Source organism: Pan troglodytes, chromosome 7 (genome assembly GCF_028858775.2).
Source record: "Pan troglodytes isolate AG18354 chromosome 7, NHGRI_mPanTro3-v2.0_pri, whole genome shotgun sequence".
Taxonomy (NCBI): domain Eukaryota; kingdom Metazoa; phylum Chordata; class Mammalia; order Primates; family Hominidae; genus Pan; species Pan troglodytes.
Window position 1 is genome coordinate 60,152,370 of NC_072405.2, and position 20,998 is coordinate 60,173,367.

The following is a 20,998-nucleotide window of genomic DNA, read 5'->3' on the forward strand; positions in this document are numbered from 1 at the left end:
AGAAAAGGTATGGAATGTCTTAGATATTAAGTGGTCATAGCCAGAATGTTGATAGAAATATGCACAGTAAAAGCCATTCTCATGAGGTCTCAGACAGAAATGAAGAACAAGGTATTGGAAGCTGGATTAAAGGTCACCCTGTTACACAGTTGCAAAGAACTTGGCTGAATTGTGTTGGTGTCCTAGGACTTTATGGAATGAAGAACTTAAGGGTGATTAACTAAGATGTCTCATGCGAGAAATATCTAAAGAGCAGAGCACTCAGGTTGCTGCATGGCTACTTCTAACCACATGCATTGAGATGCTAGAGGAAAAAACTTAAAGATGGAACTTATAATTAAAAGGTAAAAAAACAGAAAGATTTGGAAAATTTGCAGGCTGGCCATTGTAAAGAGTAAAAAAGCATGTAAAAGAGAGAATACTACAGGTGTGCCCAAGTGACCATTTGCTAAAGAGGTTAGCACAGATAGTGATTCAGGTGCTATTCATCAAGTGAACAGGAGAAAGACTTCAAAGGCATTTCAGAGGCCTTCAAGGCTGCCCCTTCCCATCACAGGCCCTGAGCTCTAGAAAAACAGAATAGTTTCAGGTAATGGGCTCAAGATACCTTCCATGGACTTGCTGCTCAGAGCCACATTGGGTCTCTGCTTCCTGTGTTCCAGCACAGTGCATGACTCAGCCAACCCCACCTATAGCCTAAGTGGGTTCCTGCAGTGTGCATGCAGTAAGCCTTGACAGTGTCCACATGGTATAAGTCTCCAGGCTCACAGAATACAAGAGCTGTGGGAGTATGGCTCCCTTCACCTAGATTTCAAAGGATGTACCAAATAAACTAAGAACCCAAGCAGAAACATGCCACAGGTAGAGCCTCCACAGAGAGTGCTCACTAGGGAAAAGCCTAGTGGATCCGCAGGATTGGGGCTGCCACTGAGACCCCAGAGCTACAGGGCCACCGATAGCCAGAGTGGAAACTCCGGCCTGGGAAGGTCATAGGCATGAGATTCCAACCCAAGAGAACTGAAGCATGGCTGAGCCCAGCAAAGACATGGGGTCGTGGCCACCTGAGGCTTTGGAGACCCAAATTCCCCAGTGTCCAGAAGGTGGCAAATGGGGTAAATGATTATTGTGGAAGTCTAAGGTTTAACATTGTTTTCCCTATTAGATTTTGGATTAACTTAGGGCCTCTTGCTCCTTTCTTTTTGCCTATCTCTCCCTTTTGTAATGGGAATGTCTATCACATGCCAGCACCATTGTCATATTTTGGAAGTAGATATCTTGTTTTTTTTTTATTTCACAGGCTTACAGCTGGAGAGGAATTTGCCTCAGGATGAATCACACCTTGAGTCTCACCCATACCAGATTCAGATGAGATTCTGGGCTTTGGACTTTTGAGTTTGTGCTAAAATAAGTCAAGATTTTGGGGCCACTGAGATGGAATAAATGTATTTTTGTATATAAGAAGGACATGAGTTTTGTGAGGCGAAGAGGCAGAATGCTACAGTTTAAATGTTTGTTTCCTCTAAAACTCATATAGAAATTTAATTGTCATTGTGATGGTATTAAGAGGAGGGACTATTAAGAAGTGATTAGGTCATCAGGGCTCTGCCCTTATAAATGCAATAATGCCATTATCATGGAGTGGATTAGTGATTGAGGGATTTCAGCCCCCTTTTTCTCCATGTCTGTATGCTCATTTGTCCTTCCATCATGTTAGGATACAACCCCTTGATCTTGGACTTCCCAGCCTCCAGAATGATGAGCCAAATAAACTTTTTTTAAAAAAATTAATTACCTAGTCTGTGGTATTCTGTTACATCAGCAGAAAGTTGACTAAGACGGTATGTTAGATTTGTTATGAAAGGTTAGGCGAGCAGATGGAATTGACTGACCTAAGAGGAAACTGAAACTTTAGGACTCAGTAATTAGCAGAGCTGTGGGAGACCTCTATGTTAGGCTGAGGTGTCTCAGCTGAACACAGGAGGCTTTGAGGCTCTTGACCTAGGTTTAATAGGAATTTCAGTGGTTTCGGGAGATACTACAGTTGTATAAATTTGGTCAGAGCTAAAGATTGGAATGGTGTCTTCTCTTTAAGAGAATAATTAACTTTTTAGCAGTATGCTTAATTAATCTGCAGATGAACATATTTGTATAAAAATGTTCATTATCGCCTTAATATTTTTTTTTTTTTTTTTGAGACGGAGTCTCATTCTGTTGGCCAGGCTGGAGTGCAGTGGTGCCATCTCGGCTCACTGCAAGCTCCACCTCCTGGGTTCACGCCATTCTCCTGCCTCAGCCTCCCAAGTAGCTGGGACTACAGGTGCCCACCACCATGCCTGGCTAATTTTTTTGTATTTTTGTAGAGACGGGGTTTCACTGTGTTAACCAGGATGGTCTCCATCTCCTGACCTCGTGATCCGCCCGCCTGGGCCTCCCCAAAGTGCTGGGATTACAGGCGTGAGCCACCGTGCCCGGCCCATTATTGCCTTAACATTTTTTTAAAAAGAAGGTTGTAGCACTCACTCTAGCTGAGATAAAAGCCCTTGTAGTTTGTTTCTTCAGCCTCCAACATAACCATATCCAATCATGACCTCCCAACATTCAAATTACCAAACACCAATGTTTCTGAGTCAAACAGGCAGTTGCTTAAAATATCTTTATTCCCATTTACCAATAATACACAAAAACCATGACAATTGTCAGTGATCATATTTGTGACCTAATTTTTCAGAAATGTGGTCCTTACCCAAGTTTATTAAAGTTCCTAACTGTAATGTGTTCACTGGCTTTGGAAGGTCTTGCTTGGATGGATACTCTGTTGGCATAAAGCTCCTTTAGCCAACAAAAAAAAACCCTTTTCTGTGTGTATGGAATTTTTTTAAATTACTGAGTAATTAAATTTGAATGTGAAATATTGGAAAACTGTTTTGTTTTTATTTTTCTCCAATTTAGAACTTGTGGCAGGAGAAATGTGCATAAATATTTGAATGTTTTCAGATGCACAATCTATTGAAAGCAATAATTTATTGCACTTAAGACATGTTCATATGTGAGTTTTATATAAAGGTTGAAACTGCTTTTCACGAAGGTAAAGAATTATTTTAATTTAAAGTAAACACACACAAAAAAGGCAAAAATAGTCAAACAACACCATAAGGCATTGTTGTTTTTTCTTATAACTTACAGATATAGCAAATTTTCAAGTCCTTCAAAAGCATTTCTGGAAATCTTTCTGATGTGGTTGTTGTTCAGCAGACTGAAAAAGCAAAAACAAACAAATAATTCCCAAATGAGAAACAGACTCCGCAAACATTAAAATAGTTCTGCTAAGTATAGTGCTTTACACAACAGAAAAATATTTACTGACATGGTTCACTAAATTTGGAAATTTATACTTTAATCCCCTATTCAAAAAAGTGATATAAAACATTAATTTGTCACAAAGACTTTTCCAAAATAATTTATATTTATTAAATTACCCTAAAACACTCCTAAAACAACACTGCAACCCAGAGGTAAAATTCTTGTTCTCCTGAAGCATATCATCTAAAAAGAAAATTATCAACATAGCCATGGTAACAAAGGAACATATTCCTAAACAGATGGAGAGTATTGAACACTCAGGCTTAAGCATCTTCTTTGGAAAAATAAATATCACAGATATTGACACACAGTAGACTTTCATTGTGTATTTGTTAAACTGTCAAACCAAGAGTCAATTACACCATAGGAAGTGAGGCTCTTATAGTAGTATCCAGTGGTCCAAAAACGATTTCTAAAAAATCCAGGGAGAAAAATAATAGGTGGCAGAAATAAATCGAATTTGAACCGTAAAACAAGTTACAGAAAAATCAACTTTCAGTAACCTTGAAAGCTTCAGTAAAAGCACCCTGGCAAATGAAAATTATAAATTTTTTCTAGTAAAAACACTTAAAATTTCTTTCAAATTAAAATTATTATGGCATGTCTAAATATAGGGGGAAAGTCTGCTAATTAGATTGGCACACATGTTCCTGAATATTCTATAATGTCTAAAACCCTCAAAGCTTCTAAAAATCTACTGCCAAAGTCCAATGCTGGAGGATTCACTTTTAGCATATTATAAAATATTTGTTTTGTGGGGTTTTTGTATGAATGATTAGGAAAACAGAAGTGTTTTGGCCACTGGAGCAGGTGATTATTTCAGTTATTATGCACAATTTCACAGGCAGCCTAGAGATCCCCAAGCTCATCTGTTCCTAACTGATTCACTGTAGGCCTCACTGTTAAATTCCCCAAACAGCATCTGAAGTGGCTGACACCTCACCTATGGCACCAGAGCCATTTCTCACCATTTGTGACTGCCTAGTGTCCTGGCCATTGGGAGGCAGAACAACCAATCTACAGCTTGCATTGGAGGTGATGCCATACAGAGATAATGTCAATTTTCATGGATAATTCTAAGCTTCAGTCAATGAGCCATTCAACTTTATAGTCCACCATGTGTTCAAGGAATTTTTAAACAGGCTGAAAGCAATATAACTAGTTAATGTGTAATTAATACCAGACACAAACCTTGTCCTGGGAGAATTTGCTGTTTAGGTACTCTCCCATTCTATTGTTCAAAATCAATTAATGCACTTCTGTTAGTTCCCCAAACCACCACCATGCAAATATATTTACTTGAAGAAATGACTATTCTGTCCACCTTAGTCTATTAAATACAACATGCACCAATGCATGTAGAATAAACTATACGTGTGTATACATACATATGTGCATGTGTGTATGTAATTTGCATGTCTGCTATGATGCATGTGTATGTGTGGTATGTGACACATGTATATAGTCTCAACCTCATATTAATCACAGATCACAAAAAACAATTTGAGTGACTATTTTCTTAAATCTTCCAACGGTGGTGCCTAGGAGAGAGAAATTGACTCATTTCATACAAAAGGTGTCTTTGGGCATTAGTGTTAATTATCTTTCAAAGCCACAATTAGAAACGGAAAAGATATTACATACCATAATTAGTCTTTCTTCAGTATATTAAATGTGCTTGAAGTCTATGTTTCTGCATATTCTTTTAGAGTTATTTAAATTTTAACAAAAATAAAACATAAGATTTCAAAAAAATTACACTGAAATTATGATGTGCATAACCTAAAGTATGAGATCAAACAATTTAACTTGTTTTCTTGAAAATTTTTTTATTGCTGACAAGAAACCAACTCATTAAAATGGTTCACAGTTGAATGTATTTTCCAATCACAAGTACATATTTCTTGTCAAGTTTTATTCAAAGCATTATGGTTTCCATCAAAATATCTTTATTTTAATTTTAATGGTTGGAACCTTACCCAAGTAATGTTTTGGTTAAGTGGTTATAGAAACTGTCATTTATGTTATTTTGTTTTATTATTCAGAAAGAAAATGCATTCAAAATTTATGAGTGGGCCTGCTAAAATTCAGGGCGTAAAACAACACCTAACATTATTTCATCAAAACTCAGCACAAGCATAGGGAAATTTGCGGCTGTACCCTATATCCTCATGATGCCCATGATGCCAAAGGAACAAAACAAAACAAAAAAGAAGCGAACAAAACAAAACAAAAAAGAGGCAAGCAAAACTCTCAAGAAGAAAATGTAAAAATGTTACAGTTTTTATTGAGAAAATAAAACAATTTCTGAAAACAGGATATCTGAATATACTGATGATCAAAATTTTGGGGTAAAAGAGGAACCAGCAATATAGACCAATGGCCCAGTTTATTAGCTGTTTTTTGCTGAAACACAAAGCCTTACCCAGAGTATGCCCATACACACTTGCATATTTACTAGTATAGAAATGTATACTGTGTGGTTGGAAATATTTTATTAAAAACCAATAAGTGACTGCTAGAAAAGATTAAGGCTATTTGCATAGTCGTCAATTCATCAAAGTGTAAAATAAAAAATAAAAATAATAAAATTTATAAAGAAAAATAGAAATCTCTCCCACTTCACATAAAATTTCTACTAGGATAACGCCAAGATTTACTCCACAAGTGAATCATTATCTCTACATTTAAATACAAATAATATATTTTTTGTAAGGGGCAATCATGTTGGTCTGTTCCTGCTTGTTATGGTTATGCTTATTTTCATTTGGATACTCCAGAAATATGGTTCTGCTGCTGTTAACATGAAAGGGTTGTGAACTTCATTTCTGTGCGTACCAAAGTAAACATAGTATGAAACTTTCAGTGAGCATAAACCATTATTCTGGAGTGATTTGCATAGTCACCAAGCAAGAGATTCATGGCAAAAATCACTTATAGCTACCCTTGATAATCTGTCACAGCCACAGAAAAATATTTATGTGATCATAAACAACGCATAAATCATTTGCTTTTCAAAACTGTAGGAAAAAAAAGAGGAAAAGGAGCAAGGAAAGGAAGTCATCAGGCTGATTTAAAGAATATAAATTTATTATTTTTTCCAACTTTTATTTTAGATTCAGGGGGCACATGTGCAGATATGTTACCTCGGTATATTGCATGATTCTGAGGTTTGGGGTATGGATAATCCCATCACCCCGGTACTGAGAATAGTACCAAATAGTTTTCCAGCCCTTGCCACCCTCCCTTCCTCTCCACTCTAGTAATCTCCAGTGTCTATTGTTGCCCTCATTATGTCCATGAGTATCCAGTGTTTAGCTCCCACCTATGAGTGAAAACCTGTAGTATTTGTTTTTTCGGTTCATGCATTAATTCACTTAGGATAATGACTTCCAGATGCATCCATGTTGTTGCAAGGAATATGATTTCATTCTTCTTATGGCTGCATAGTATTCCATGGTGTATATGGACCACATTTCCCTTATCCAGTCTACCATTGATGAACACCTGTGTTGATTCCATGATTTTGCTATTATGTAGAGTGCTGTGATTAACATATGAGCATATGTGTCTTTTTGGTAGAATGATATGTTTTCTTTTGGATTTATACCCAGTAATAGGATTGCTGGGTCAACTGGTAGTTCTGTTTTAAATTCTTTGAGCAATCTCCAACCTGCTTTCCACAGTGGCTGAACTAATTTACTTTCCCATCAACACTGTATAAGCATTCCCTTTTCTCCACAGCCTCAACCACAGCTGTTGCTTTTTTTTTACTTTTTAATAATAGCCATTCTGACTATTATTATAGAGGTAGTATCTTATTGTGGTTTTGATTTGCTTTCATCTGATGATTCGTGATGATGAGCACTTTATCATACATTTGTTGGCCACATGTATGCCTTCTTTTCAGATATCTCTGTTCATGTCCTTTGCCCATTTTTATTGAGGTTGTTTTTTGCTTGTTCAATTGTTGAAGTTCCTTAAAGATCCTAGACAGTAGACCTTTATCGGATGCACAGTTTGCAGATATTTTCTCCCATTCTGTGGGTTGTCTGTTTACTCTGTTTTTAGTTTATTTTGCTGTGCAGAAGCTCTTTATTTTTATTAGGGCCCACTTGTTGATTTTTGTTTTCTTTGCATTTGCTTTTGAGGACGTAGTCAAAACTGTTCTCCTGATGCCCATGCCCAGATGGTATTTCGTAGGTTTTCTTCTAGAATTCTTAGAGTCTGACGTCTTAGATTCAAATATTTAATCCTTCCTGAGTTAATGTTTGTATACAGTGAAAGGTAGGGGACAAGTTTCATTCTTCTACATATGGCTAGCCAGCTATTCTAGCACCATTTATTGAATAGGGAGTTTTTCCCCCACTGCTTATTTATGTCGACTTCATCAAAGATCAAATGATTGTAGGTGTGTGGCCTTATTTCAAGGCTCTGTATTCTGTTCCAGTGGTCTATGTGTCTGTTTCTGTACCAGTACAATGCTGTCTTGGTTACTGTGGCCTTCTAATATAGTTTGAAGTTGGGTAATGTGATGCCTCTGGCTTTGTTCTTTTTTTTTTAAGATTGCTTTGGTTTTTGGAGCTATTAGGGTTTCATATAAATTTTAGAATAGTTTTTTTCCAATTCTGTGAAAAACTACACTGGTAGTTTGCTAGGAATAGCATTGAATCATAGATCACTTTGAGCAGAATGTCCATTTTAGCGGATATTGATTCTTCCAATCCATGAGCATGGAATACTTTTTCCATTTGCTTGTGTCATCTGTGATTTCTTCTAGCAGTTTTTTTTGTTTTGTTTTCCTTGTAGAGGTCTTTCACTTCCTTTGTTAGATATATCTGTAACTATTTGTGTGTGTGTGTGTGTGTGTATGTGTGTGTATGTGTCTACTGTAAATAGGATTGCATTTTTTTCTTTTTTTTTTTTTGAGATGGAGTTTCACTCTTGTTGCCCAGGCTGGAGTGCAATGGTGCGATCATAGCTCACCGCAACTTCCACCTCCCGGGTTCAAGCAATTCTCCTGCCTCAGCCTCCCGAGTAGCTGGGATTACAGGCATGTGCCACCATGTCTGGCTAATTTTGTATTTTTAGCAGAGAAGGGATTTCTCCATGTTGGTCAGGATGGTCTCAAACTCCCAACCTCAGGTGATCCATCTGCCTTGGCCTCCCAAAGTACTGGGATTACAGGCATGAGCCACTGCATCTGGCCTAGGATTGCATTCTTAATTTGGCTGTCAGCTTGAAGGTAATTTATGTATAAAAATGCTACTACTACTTTTTGCATGTTTATTTTGTATCCTGAACTTTGTTATCAGTTCCAGAAGGTTTATGGTGGAATTTTTAGAATTTAAGGCATAAAATCATATTGTCCACAAAGAGAGGTAGTTGGACTTTTTTTCCTATTTTGATGCCTTTTATTTCTTTTTCTTCCCTGATTGCTTTTGCTAGCACTTTTAGTACTATTTTGAATAGGAATGATGGGTGTTGGCTTCCTTGTCTTATTCCAGTTCTCAAAGGGAATGCTTCCAATTTTTGCCTGTTCAGTATGATGTTGGCTGTGGGCTTATCACAGATGGCTTATTATTTTGAAGTATATTCCTTCAATGCCTTGTTTCTTGAGAGTTTTCATTATGAAGGGATGTTGAATTTCATCAAAAGCTCTTTCTGCATTGATTAAGATTATCATATGGTTTTTCTTTTTTAATTCTGCTTATGTGGTGAATCACATTCTCACATTTATTGATTTTCATATGCTGAACCAACCTTGAATCCCAGAAATGAAGCATATGTGATCATGGTGAACTAATTTTTTGATGTGCTGCTGGATTCAGTTTGCTAGTATTTTGTTGAGGAATTTTATATCTATGTTCACCAGGAATATTGGCCTGTAGTTTCACTTTTTATTGTATCTTTGCTAGATGTGTGTATCAAGGTGATGCTGGCTTCAGAGAATGAGTTATGGAAACGTGCCTCCTTGATTTTCTAACATAGGTTTGAGTAGAATTCGTGTCAACTCTTTTTTGTACATCTGGTAGCATTTGGCTGTGAATCCATTTGGTACAAGGCTTATTTTGGTTGACAGGTTTTTATTACTGATCCAATTTTGGAAGTTGATATTGGCCCATTCAGTATTTCAATTTTTTCCTGATTCAATCTTGGGAGATGTGTGCTTACAGGAATTTATCAATTTCCTCTATATTTTCTAGTTTGTATATATAGAGGTGTTAATAACAGTCTCTGAGGATCTTTTGTATTTCTGTAGGATTGGTTGTAATGTCTCCTTTGTCATTTCTGATTGTGCTAATTTGGATCTTCTCTTTTTCTCTTTGTTAATCTAGCTAGTGGTCTATCCATCTTGTTTGTCTTTTTGAACAAGCAACTTTTGGTTTTGCTGATTCTTTGTATGGATTTTGGGTCTCAGTTTTACTCACTTCTGCTTTGATTTTATTTACTTCTTTTCTCCTGCTAGTTCTGGGGTTAGTTTGTTCTTGTTTTTCTCATTTTTCCACGTGTGATATCAGATTGTTAATTTGAGATCTTCCTAATTTTTTGAGGTAGGCATTTATTGCTTTCAACTTTCCTCTTAACATTGCTTTTGTTTTGATATGTTATGTATCTGTTTTTATTTATTTCCAATAATTTTTTGATTTCTGATTCATTGTTTACCCAAAAGTCATTCAGAAACAAGTTGTTTAATTTCCATGTAAGGGTGTGGTTTTGAGAAATGAAATTGATATATATTTTTATTCCACTGTGGCCCAAGGGTATGAGTTGCTATTCTTATATCAAGATATAATAAATTATATCTTATATAAATTACATCTTATATAAATTATATAATTTATATAATTATATCTTATATAAATTATATAGTTTATATAATAAATTATCTTATATAAATTATATTAATTTATATAATTTATATAATAAATGTATATAATAAATTATATAATTTATATAATAAATTTATATAAATTATATAAATTATATAATAAATTTAGATAATAAATTATATCTTATATAAATGATATCATTTAGATAATAAATTATATCTTATATAAATGATATCATTTAGATAATAAATTATATCTTATATAAATGATATCATTTAGATAATAAATTATATCTTATATAAATGATATCATTTAGATAATAAATTATATCTTATATAAATGATATCATTTAGATAATAAATTATATCTTATATAAATGATATCATTTAGATAATAAATTATATCTTGTATAAATGATATCATTTAGATAATAAATTATATCTTATATAAATGATATCATTTAGATAATAAATTATACCTTATATAAATGATATCATTTAGATAATAAATTATACCTTATATAAATGATATCATTTAGATAATAAATTATACCTTATATAAATGATATCATTTAGATAATAAATTATACCTTATATAAATGATATCATTTAGATAAATTATATCTTATATAAATGATATCATTTAGATAAATTATATCTTATATAAATGATATCATTTAGATAAATTATATCTTATATAAATGATATCATTTAGATAAATTATATCTTATATAAATTATATCATTTAGATAATAAATTATATCTTATATAAATTATATCATTTAGATAATAAATTATATCTTATATAACTTATATCATTTAGATAATAAATTATATCTTATATAACTTATATCATTTAGATAATAAATTATATCTTATATAAATTATATAGTTAGATAATAAATTATATCTTATATAAATTATATAGTTAGATAATAAATTATATCTTATATAAATTATATAATTTATATGATAAATTATATCATATAAATTATATAGTTTATATGATAAATTATATCTTATATAATTTATATGATAAATTATATCTTATATAATTTATATGATAAATTATATCTTATATAATTTATATGATAAATTATATCTTATATAATTTATATAGTTTATATAATAAATTATATCTTATATAAATTATATAGTTTAGATAATAAATTATATCTTATATAAATTATATAGTTTAGATAATAAATTATATCTTATATAAATTACATGTTTTAGATAATAAATTATGTCTTATATAAATTATATGGTTTAGATAATAAATTACATCTTATATAAATTATATAGTTTAGATAATAAATTACATCACATCTTATATAAATTATATAATTTATACAATAAATTATATCTTCTATAAATTATATAATTTATATAATAAATTATATCTTATATAAATTATATAGTTTAGATAAATTACATCTTATATAAATTATATAATTTATATAATAAATTATATCTTATATAAATAATATAATAAATTATATCTTATATAAATATATTATATCTTATATCAAGATATAATAAAGTTATATCTTGGTATAATTTTGATTCTTTTAAAATTTATTGATACTTGCTTTATGGCCAAGCATATGGTCAATCTTGGAGTATGCTCCATGTGCAGGTGAGAGAATATATATTCTGTGGTTAATCCATGGAGTATTCCGTAATGTTTATTAGGTTTAACTGGCCAAGGGTTGTGTTTAAGTCTATAGTTTTGTTTTGTTAATTTTCTGCCTTGATGCTCTGTCCGATGTTGTCGTTGGGGTGTTGAAGTTCATGACTATGACTGTGTGGCTGTCTAAGTCATTGTAGATCTAGAAATACTTTTTTTATAAGTCTGGGTGCTCCATTGTTGGGTGTGCATATATTTAGGATAGTTAAGTCTTCTTGTTGAAGTGAACCCTTGGTCATTATGTAATGCCCTTCTTTGTCTTCATTTTACTGTTGTTGATTTAATCTCTGTTTTATCTGATATAAGAATAGCAACTCCTGCTTTTTTTTCCATTTGCATGGCAGATTTTTCACTAACCCTCTGCTTTGAGCCTATCGGTGTCATCATGTCTGAGTTGAATCTCTTGAAGACAGTAAATGGATGGGTCCTCTTTTTTTATCCAACTTGCCACTCTGTGCCTTTAAAGTAGGGCATTTAGAACATGTACATTCAAGGTTAATATTCATATGTGAGAGTTTGACCCTATTACAAAGTTGTTAGCTATTTGCTTTGTAGCGGTTTCTATTGTGGGTTTTTTTTTAATGTAGGGTCTGTAGGCTATGCACTTAAATGTGTTTTATGGTAGTAGGTATCATTCTTTTGTTTCCATGTTTAGAACTTCATTAAGAATCTCATGTAAGGCTGGTCTAGTGGTGACGAGTTCCCTTAGCACTTGCTTGTCTGGAAAAGATTTTATTTCTCCTTCATTTATGAAGCTTATTTTGGTGGGATATGAAATTCTTGGTTGGAATCTCTTTTCTTTAAGAATGATGAAAATAGGCCCCCAAACTTTCCTCACTTGCAAGGCTGTTAGCCTGATGGGCTTCCCTTTGTATGTGATTTTTTTTTTTCTTGAGCATTGACTTTGGACAGTCTGGTGACTATACGCCTTGGTGATGTTTGTTTTGTGTAGTATCTCACAGGTGTGCTCTAGATTTTTTGTATCTAGATGTCTACATCTCCAACTAGATTAAGGAAGTTTTCTTGAATTATTCCAAGTACATTTTCCATGTTGTTTGCTTTTTCTCCTTCTCTCTCAGGAATACCAATAATTCATAGGTTATTTTGCTTTACATAATCCCATATTTCTTAAAGACTTCGCTTATTTAAACGTTTTCTTCCTTTTTTTAAATCAGATTATGTTAATTCAAAAGACCAGTCTTCAAGCTCTGAAATTCTTTTATCTGCTTAGTCCACATAAATTTATTATTAAGTGAATTTGTTAACTTTTTTCTTAATGCATATTTCTCAAAAAAAGCAGATTTACATGTTAAATATAGGAGTGACAAATTCTAAGACTTCAAAATTAAAATGTTATTTGAAACAAATGTTATTTGAAAGAAAGATCTAGTTATTCTCAAAATTTGTTAAGAACCATGTGTTTCTTTTGATGGACATTAACTTAAAAAATCCTTTGTCTCATATTTTCACTTTGTTTTGTATCTTTTCTTTATCAACTTATTAAAAACCCTTTGTAAGCAAAAAATTAAACGTTTGTTTATGTTTTACAATTATTTTTTCAAAGTTTATGTAATTTCTACTTTTAGCTTTCTTTATTGTTTTTATTATACAGATGTTTTAAATTTTTATATAATAACATTTATTGTTCTTTTTCTTTATGGCTTTGGATTTTGTATCATATTTAGGCTTTCCTGAATCTAAGTTTACATTAAAATCTCAATATTTTTCTTAAGCTTTGTAGTTTCATTTTAATACTTTAATCTCTGAATCATCTTGAATTAATATTTTTTCCAAATTATTTACATATTATCATTACTATTGATTGATATATTTATAGTTTTCCCTGTGATATGCAATATTAATGTAATTATATGCAAATCTCCAACATGTATCTGGTTCCCTTTCTAGACATACTGCAATGGAAATATTTCCAATATCATTGTTTTTTAATATTTTACTCTTTATATAGGATAGTTTCTACCCCTCTTTTTTACTATTTTAATGATTAATTTTAAAGATTTTTTTTCTGGGTATATTTTAGGAACATCCTTCAAGCTTCAAAAATTTCCTTTGCATATTTTGACTAATATTCAAATTTTACCATATTGACTTTACCTATCTAACAACATCATTCATTTTTCTGCTTATCTAAACCATCTTTTTAATCTTAGTATGTTTTTGAAGTAGTCACCTTGTGTGTGCTATGTATTTCTTAATGAGTCTATTGATACTTCTTATATCTTCCAGTTTGCTAAGTTGGATATTTTCTTTCATCATATTTTGTAACAGATGACTTTTTGAATATAGGATATTGATTTTTTCTTATCAGTTGTTACTATACTTCCTTATTATATTTCCTTATTGTTTTTAACCATTTCTAAAGTGAATGTGGGTTGCACTATATAAGCATATCCTGTAATGACCATGATTTTTTGCTTTCTCTTTTCCATAATTATAATTTATTTCTATCCCAGACCTAATAATAGTAGATAATATGTCTCTAAAATTAGCTTTGAAATAATGATGATAATGGACATTCTTTTAGAGTTTTGCCCTTAATAATTATGATAGTTTCAGACTAGTCAGGTTGGAAGAGAAAAAATTGTAAAGAAAATATTTACCAGGCAACTCTGTTACTAAATCAGGAAACAGGGCAGTGACAAAGTAGTGTCACTGTGCTCATGCTTTCTCTTACCACAAGTAATTTACTATCATAAGCAGTACTAAAGATATGGCTTTTTTTTAGATCTATACCAAAACCAAAGAAATAGTACATTTTTCATAATACTGTCAACATATTATAATTGCTTTAAGAAACCTTCCCCCAAAATTATAATAAAATTAGTTTGTTAAATTATTCAATTCCTAAAATCCATTACTAACACTAGAAATACCATTTGACCCAGCCATCCCATTACTGGGTATATACCCAAAGGATTATAAATCATGCTGCTATAAAGACACATGCACACTTATGTTTATTGTGGCACTATTCACAATAGCAAAGACCTGGAACCAACCCAAATGTCCGACAACAATAGACTGGATTAAGAAAATGTGGCACATATACACCATGGAATACTATGCAGTCATAAAAAATGATGAGTTCATGTCCTTTGTAGGAACATGGATGAAACTGGAAGCCATCATTCTCAGCAAACTATCACAAGGACAAAAAACCAAACACCACATGTTCTCACTCATAGGTGGGAATTGAACAATGAGAACACATGGACACAGGAAGGGGAACATCACACTCTGGGGACTGTTGGGTGGGGGGAGGGGGGAAGGATAGCATTAGGAGATATACCCAATGCTAAATGACGAGTTAATGGGTGCAGCACACCAACATGGCACATGTATACATATGTAACAAACCTGCACGTTGTGCACATGCACCCTAAAACTTAAAGTATAATAATAATAAAAAAAATACTTAAACATTTGCCCATAAATTTAGGCTTCTAAACAGTTTTAGGTCTTTCTGTTGTTTTCAGACATTATTAATTTCAAGACTTTTTACCATCCTGTATCTGGATACACGATACATCTGTATATACATCCAAACACACGTGCAACTGCTATTGTGTCATCTTCTGACACACACAGCAAATATCTTGTCAGAGTTTGTATAGTATTAGGAATATACGTCATCACATGACTTCCATTTTAGTAGAACTATAATGCTACCATGTATCACATAAGTAATCCATGACAATTATATAAAAGTTAGAAAATACATATCTGCCCAAGTAAAACTAAAAGAAACAACACTATTCAGAAATATCAAGTTAATTTTGGTAAATATCTTCTAAGTTTTAGAATTACTCAATATTTATAAATTGCCCATGATCAGCAGCTAGTAATTTTGTATTTTCTTATATTCTTGCCTTGTACCATATAAAATATAAATATTATTCTAGGACATATTTATGATAGATATAATGACATATACTAAGTGAAAAGCAATAATTTTCTCTCATATGGACATATAGGTCACAAGATTAAATAATTTTGAATGAGTCAAGATGAGAAACTATCAATTTGATAAAGTAATTTTAAAGAATTGCTGAAATATAAAAGAGGTCAGATTGGTTACTGTTTTCCAAGGCTTCCTGGTCTTTCTTCCAGGTTTGGCCATATGACTATTTGTTGCCAGTGGGTTATGGTCATATGCTTTATGTAATTTTAAAAGAAAAAAAGAAAGAATCTGAATTCAAAAATGTGAAATGCATACAGATATAGTCATTATTAAAATTATTAACATAAATATTCATTATTAAAAAGAAAATCACAAGGCCATGTTTAATATCAATTTGCTAAATACATTTTAAAATCTAAGATCGAAGATGAGGCTCTTAAATGTATGAGTTTAATAATGAATCATTTGATTTCCTAAATGTAGAATAAAAGAAAAATTATAGTTAGATGTTGTTGGATTTGAATGTGTCCCCCAAAAGTTCATGTGTTGGAAACTTAATCCCTCTGTTCTCACGAATAAATTAATGGATTAATGAGGGCCCTGCCCTCATGAATGAGTTAATGTTGCTATCAAAGGTGTGGGTTTGTTATCTCCCTCATGAATGAATGAATGTTGCTATCACAGGAGTCGGTTCATTATCTCCAGAGTGGCTTTGTTGTAAAAATGAGTTCTCTGATTCTCTTGCTCTTGCCTTCTCACCATGTAATGCCCCCTATCACGTTACGAGGCAGCAAGAAAGCCCTCATGAGATGCTAGTGCCATGCACTTGGACTTCTCAGCCTCCATAACTGTAAGAAATTAATTTATTTTATTCATATATTATCTTGTTATAGCAACATAAAATAGACTAAGACAGATCTCTTTTTAAAAAAAGAAAAGATGCCAGATGCTATGAGATTGTGAATTGTGATAAGATTGACATTCAGTAAATGAAGAAAATCTCCTGTTGTTAAATTACTCATATACATGCCATGAGAGGCTGAAGTGACATTGCCATGGAGTATCATAGAGTTTTAGACATAAAGAGATCTCAAAAGTTATTTAACTTTGAATTTTTTGTCTGTTTTGGTTTTTATGATAACAAAACTAATGAAACATGAATTTATCTCTCATCATAGCATATTTTTAGGGAATGGGTCTATTTGTGCCTGCCAGCAGTGGATCCTTCATGTTCCACTGGGAATACAGAACATAGGACACTTTCTGTTTGTGGTTCTTGTATAGCTCATTGTAAAAGGTAAAATACAATTAACCTTTAGGTATATGCATTTGCCACAAGTAGAAATAATACTCTAACTATAAAGTTCTTTTACCAAACTTTTAAAAGCAGAGTTTTAAAGAAGTTCAAACTAGCCTTTAACATCTAGAACTGTGCTGCCCAACTGCAATATAATCTGAGCCACAAATGCAAGTCACATATGTGATTTCTAATTTTCTAGTAGCCACATTTTAAAAAAGTAAAAACAACTGGGTAAAATTGATTTTTATGAAATATCTTTATCTAATTCAATGTATTGAAATGATTATCATTCTAATGTGTAACCAATATAAAAATTATAAATAAGATATTTTATACTCTTATTTTCACATGTATTTGCAATCTGAATGTCTTTCACACATACAACACATAGCAACTTGGACTAACTACATATCAAGTGCTCAACAGGCACCCACCTGTGGCTCATACATATGGTTACCATATTGGACAGCATAGTTCTTTCGCTCACTGTCAACAGTATCCTACAAAATCTTTCCTCTCTAAAAATGCCCTATAACCCAGGAAGAACTCACATCACCATCACCTCTTCATGCAAAGTAAAACTTATGTGTTTGGGATTTTTTTTCTGATACAATAATGTACTTAAATATATTGTGGAATATAATTTACTTGATCCATATCTTTAACTGAACACTTTAGAAACCAATATTTATTGACTCTCAGGCTCCATGATCCCACAGACTAATCTGTATAGCAGTGGACATAGGAAATGGGGAGGGACACAGCTAGAAGCACTTTCCTAAACCCTTCAGATGATTGTCCATATGCAGCTCACAGATCTCCACCTGCCAAACATCACATGCCACTTTTGAGAGTTAATTGGTACTAATAGAAGTAATTACTATGATCTCATTTCTTTCTTCCAGAGCCTTCAATCCCTGATGTTCATAACAAAGGAGGCACGAAGCCCAGTTATTTTTGGCTCTTGGGCTGGTTGTGATCATCATACCTTAAACAATTTTCTACCCCCACTGCCAGTAAGTGCTGGGGCTGCTAACTGCAATTGTTGGGAACCCACTCCACCTCTACCCACGAATACTGCTTGGCACTGTAAGAAAGCAGAGAGGGGCCGGGCACAGTGGCTCATGCCTGTAATCCCAGCACTTTGGGAGGCCGAGGTGGGTGGACCACCTGAGGTCAGGAGTTCAAGACAAGCCTGGCCAACATGGCAAAACCCCATCTCTACTAAAAATACAAAATTAGCCAGGCACGGTGGTGCATGCCTGTAGTCCCACCAACTTGGGAGGCTGAGGCAAGAGAATTGCTTAAGCCCAGGAAGCAGAGGCTGCAGTGAGCTGAGATGGCACCACTGCACTCCAATTTGAGCAACAGAGTGAGACTCCATCTCAAAAAAAAGGAAGAGAGGAAGGAAGGAAGGGAGGGAGGGAAGGAAGGAAGGAAGGAAAGAAAGAGAGAGAAAGAAGAAAGAAAGGAAGGAAGGAAGAGAGAGAGAGAAAGGAAGGAAGGAAGGAAGGAAGGAAGGAAGGAAGGAAGGAAGGAAGCAAGCAAGCAAGCAAGCAAGCAAGCAAGCAAGCAAGCCGGGCACGGTCGCTCACGCCTGTAATCCCAGCACCTTGGGAGGCCGAGGTGGGCAGATCATGAGGTCAGGAGATCAAGACCATCCTGGCTAACATGGTGAAACCCCGTCTCTACTAAAAATACAAAAAATTAGCCAGGCGTGGTGGCGGGTGCCTGTAATCCCAGCTACTGTAGAGGCTGAGGCAGGAGAACGGCGTGAACCCGGGAGGCGGAGTTTGCAGTGAGCCGAGATTGCACCACTGCACTCCAGCCTCAGCGACAGCGCGAGACTCCGTCAAAAAAAAAAAAAAAAGAAAGAAAGGAAGGAAGGAAGGAAGAAAGAAAGGGGCCCAAAGTCATGATGTCATCAGGCTCATCTCAGGACAACTCTTTCATTGACTTCCAGGTTTTGTTTTTATTACAAAGCCACAAAGCATTAATAGGACAAAGGTAAAGAGAAAGTATTGCAGGCCGGGCGCGGTGGCTCACGCCTGTAATCCCAGCACTTTGAGAGGCCAAGGCGGGCAGATCACGAGGTCAGGAGATCCAGACCATCCTGGCTAACACGGTGAAACCCCGTCTTTACTAAAAATACAAACAATTAGCCGGGCGTGGTGGTGGATGCCTGTAGTCCCAGCTGCTCGGGAGGCTGAGGCAGGAGAATGGCGTGAACCCGGGAGGTGGAGCTTGCAGTGAGCCGAGATTGAGCCACTGCACTCCAGCCTAGGTGACAGAGCGAGACTCCGTCTAAAAAAAAAAAAGAAAAGAAAAGAAAAAAAGAAAGTATTGCATTGAGTGAGGCCTAAGGAAAAGCATATGTTTTCTCTGAATGTAATTTTATGTATAACTCTTGAATATGAAAATACTCAAATTGACGAGGTACTCTTTCAAGTCACTTATCCCAGTCCTCTCCCAACTCTATCAGGATTAAGTGGAAAATTCTAGAGATTTCACTGTTAGCGACTCCTTGTTCTCACAAAGGCATCTTTAAGGATTTACAGTTCTCTAAGGATGAATGACAACCTTGAAAGAGAGACTCCAATGCACTGCAAGGAGCAGTATTTAATAACTCAAGGTCATGTGTTCTAATTCTCAATAAATCTTCTTGATTACTTACTATTTTGGAGTTTGAATTTTCCCATCTGTAAAAAAGAAAAAGTAATAACAACTGATATCACACAGTTGATTAAAATATTGTACATAAGAATAAAAAACTAGAAAAAATTCAAGTGGTAATTTATAGAGTATGAGGACTCCAGTGGGGGCAGGTGGTAATGGACTACCTGGAAATATGGGATTGTCCTTGGGAGGACACATCAGGAAGTGTCCTCTATCCCAGGGTCCTTGACCCCTGTGCTCTTGACCTTTGGGGCCACATAATTCCATGTTGGGAGGGGTGATGTCCTGTGATTGTAGTGTGATTAACAGGGTAAATTCAGAAGTCGGAACCAGGTAGCTAAAGTGAATTAAGCCAAATGGGTCAACATGGTGATAGAGATGAATAGAGTTGGTAGGAAATAGGAAACAAAGGTGAAACACCCATAGATGGACAAATGCAGGTGGAAGGATAAATCCAAGAACACGAATAACATGGGAAGAAATGGGAAATCTCAGGAAGAGTTAAAGGGAAAATAGCAGTGAGAGTTGTGAAAGCAGAAGAAATTATTCTGGAGGGCTGCTTACTGCTTGAAATGCCTTTTGTTTCCACTCGTTCTTCACAGGATTTGGGGAAGCTCTCAACATTTTAAACGTACGTAGAGAAGTGCTTCTGATATCACCTGCTAACAACCAGATAACCAGATCACACCTGGACAATTTCTGGGAGCTGGGGGTTCTCTGTCCCACTGTCTATGTTTGCAAAGCCCCGTTTTTCACTCGCTTGTCACCATTTGCTGAAGGAGATCAAGTTGCAAGGTCACATGTTACTGGCCTTCTATTAATACAATAATCTTTCCATTTTTTTCAACACACAATTCTAGCAACCAGGAATAGGTATAATAATTTGCATTTAATTAAAGTCAAAGAAAAGAGAGCACAAGAATTTGTCCACAGGTCAAGTTCCTTTAGGTGGTTACCCTAAAGACAAATTACACCTGTTGGTCCTTGTGAGAAGAGACACCCATTTTAAGCAACAAGAAGCCTGTGCCATTTGGGACTAACTGGGCTTGGAGTCTACATTAGATTACATTGTTTCGAGTTCCTTAGGCATCATTAGCACCATCCATAGTTCTGGAGCTATAAAGAATACATTTTTAATAAACTAGTGTGAAGGTTTTATTTACAATAGTATATAAATATTAGAAATTAAAAACTATACATTCGCTATTATAATTCTAT

The 20,998-nt window shown here is 34.1% G+C and overlaps 1 protein-coding gene across 4 annotated transcripts in view; it reads right to left on the reverse strand.

The window, feature by feature from the left end:
- PXDNL (peroxidasin like) overlaps positions 1 to 20,998 on the reverse strand; it is a 497,888-nt gene that overhangs the window by 265,888 nt on the left and 211,002 nt on the right. For all 4 annotated transcript variants that reach the window (XR_010159545.1, XR_010159546.1, XM_519754.8 and 1 more), the window contains exon 3: positions 3,182 to 3,253. Coding sequence is in view for 2 of the 4 variants with exons in the window: in XM_519754.8 (XP_519754.6) it covers positions 3,182 to 3,253 (72 nt within the window). In the remaining 2 variants the exon portion in view is untranslated. The remainder of the gene's footprint in view (positions 1 to 3,181; positions 3,254 to 20,998) is intronic.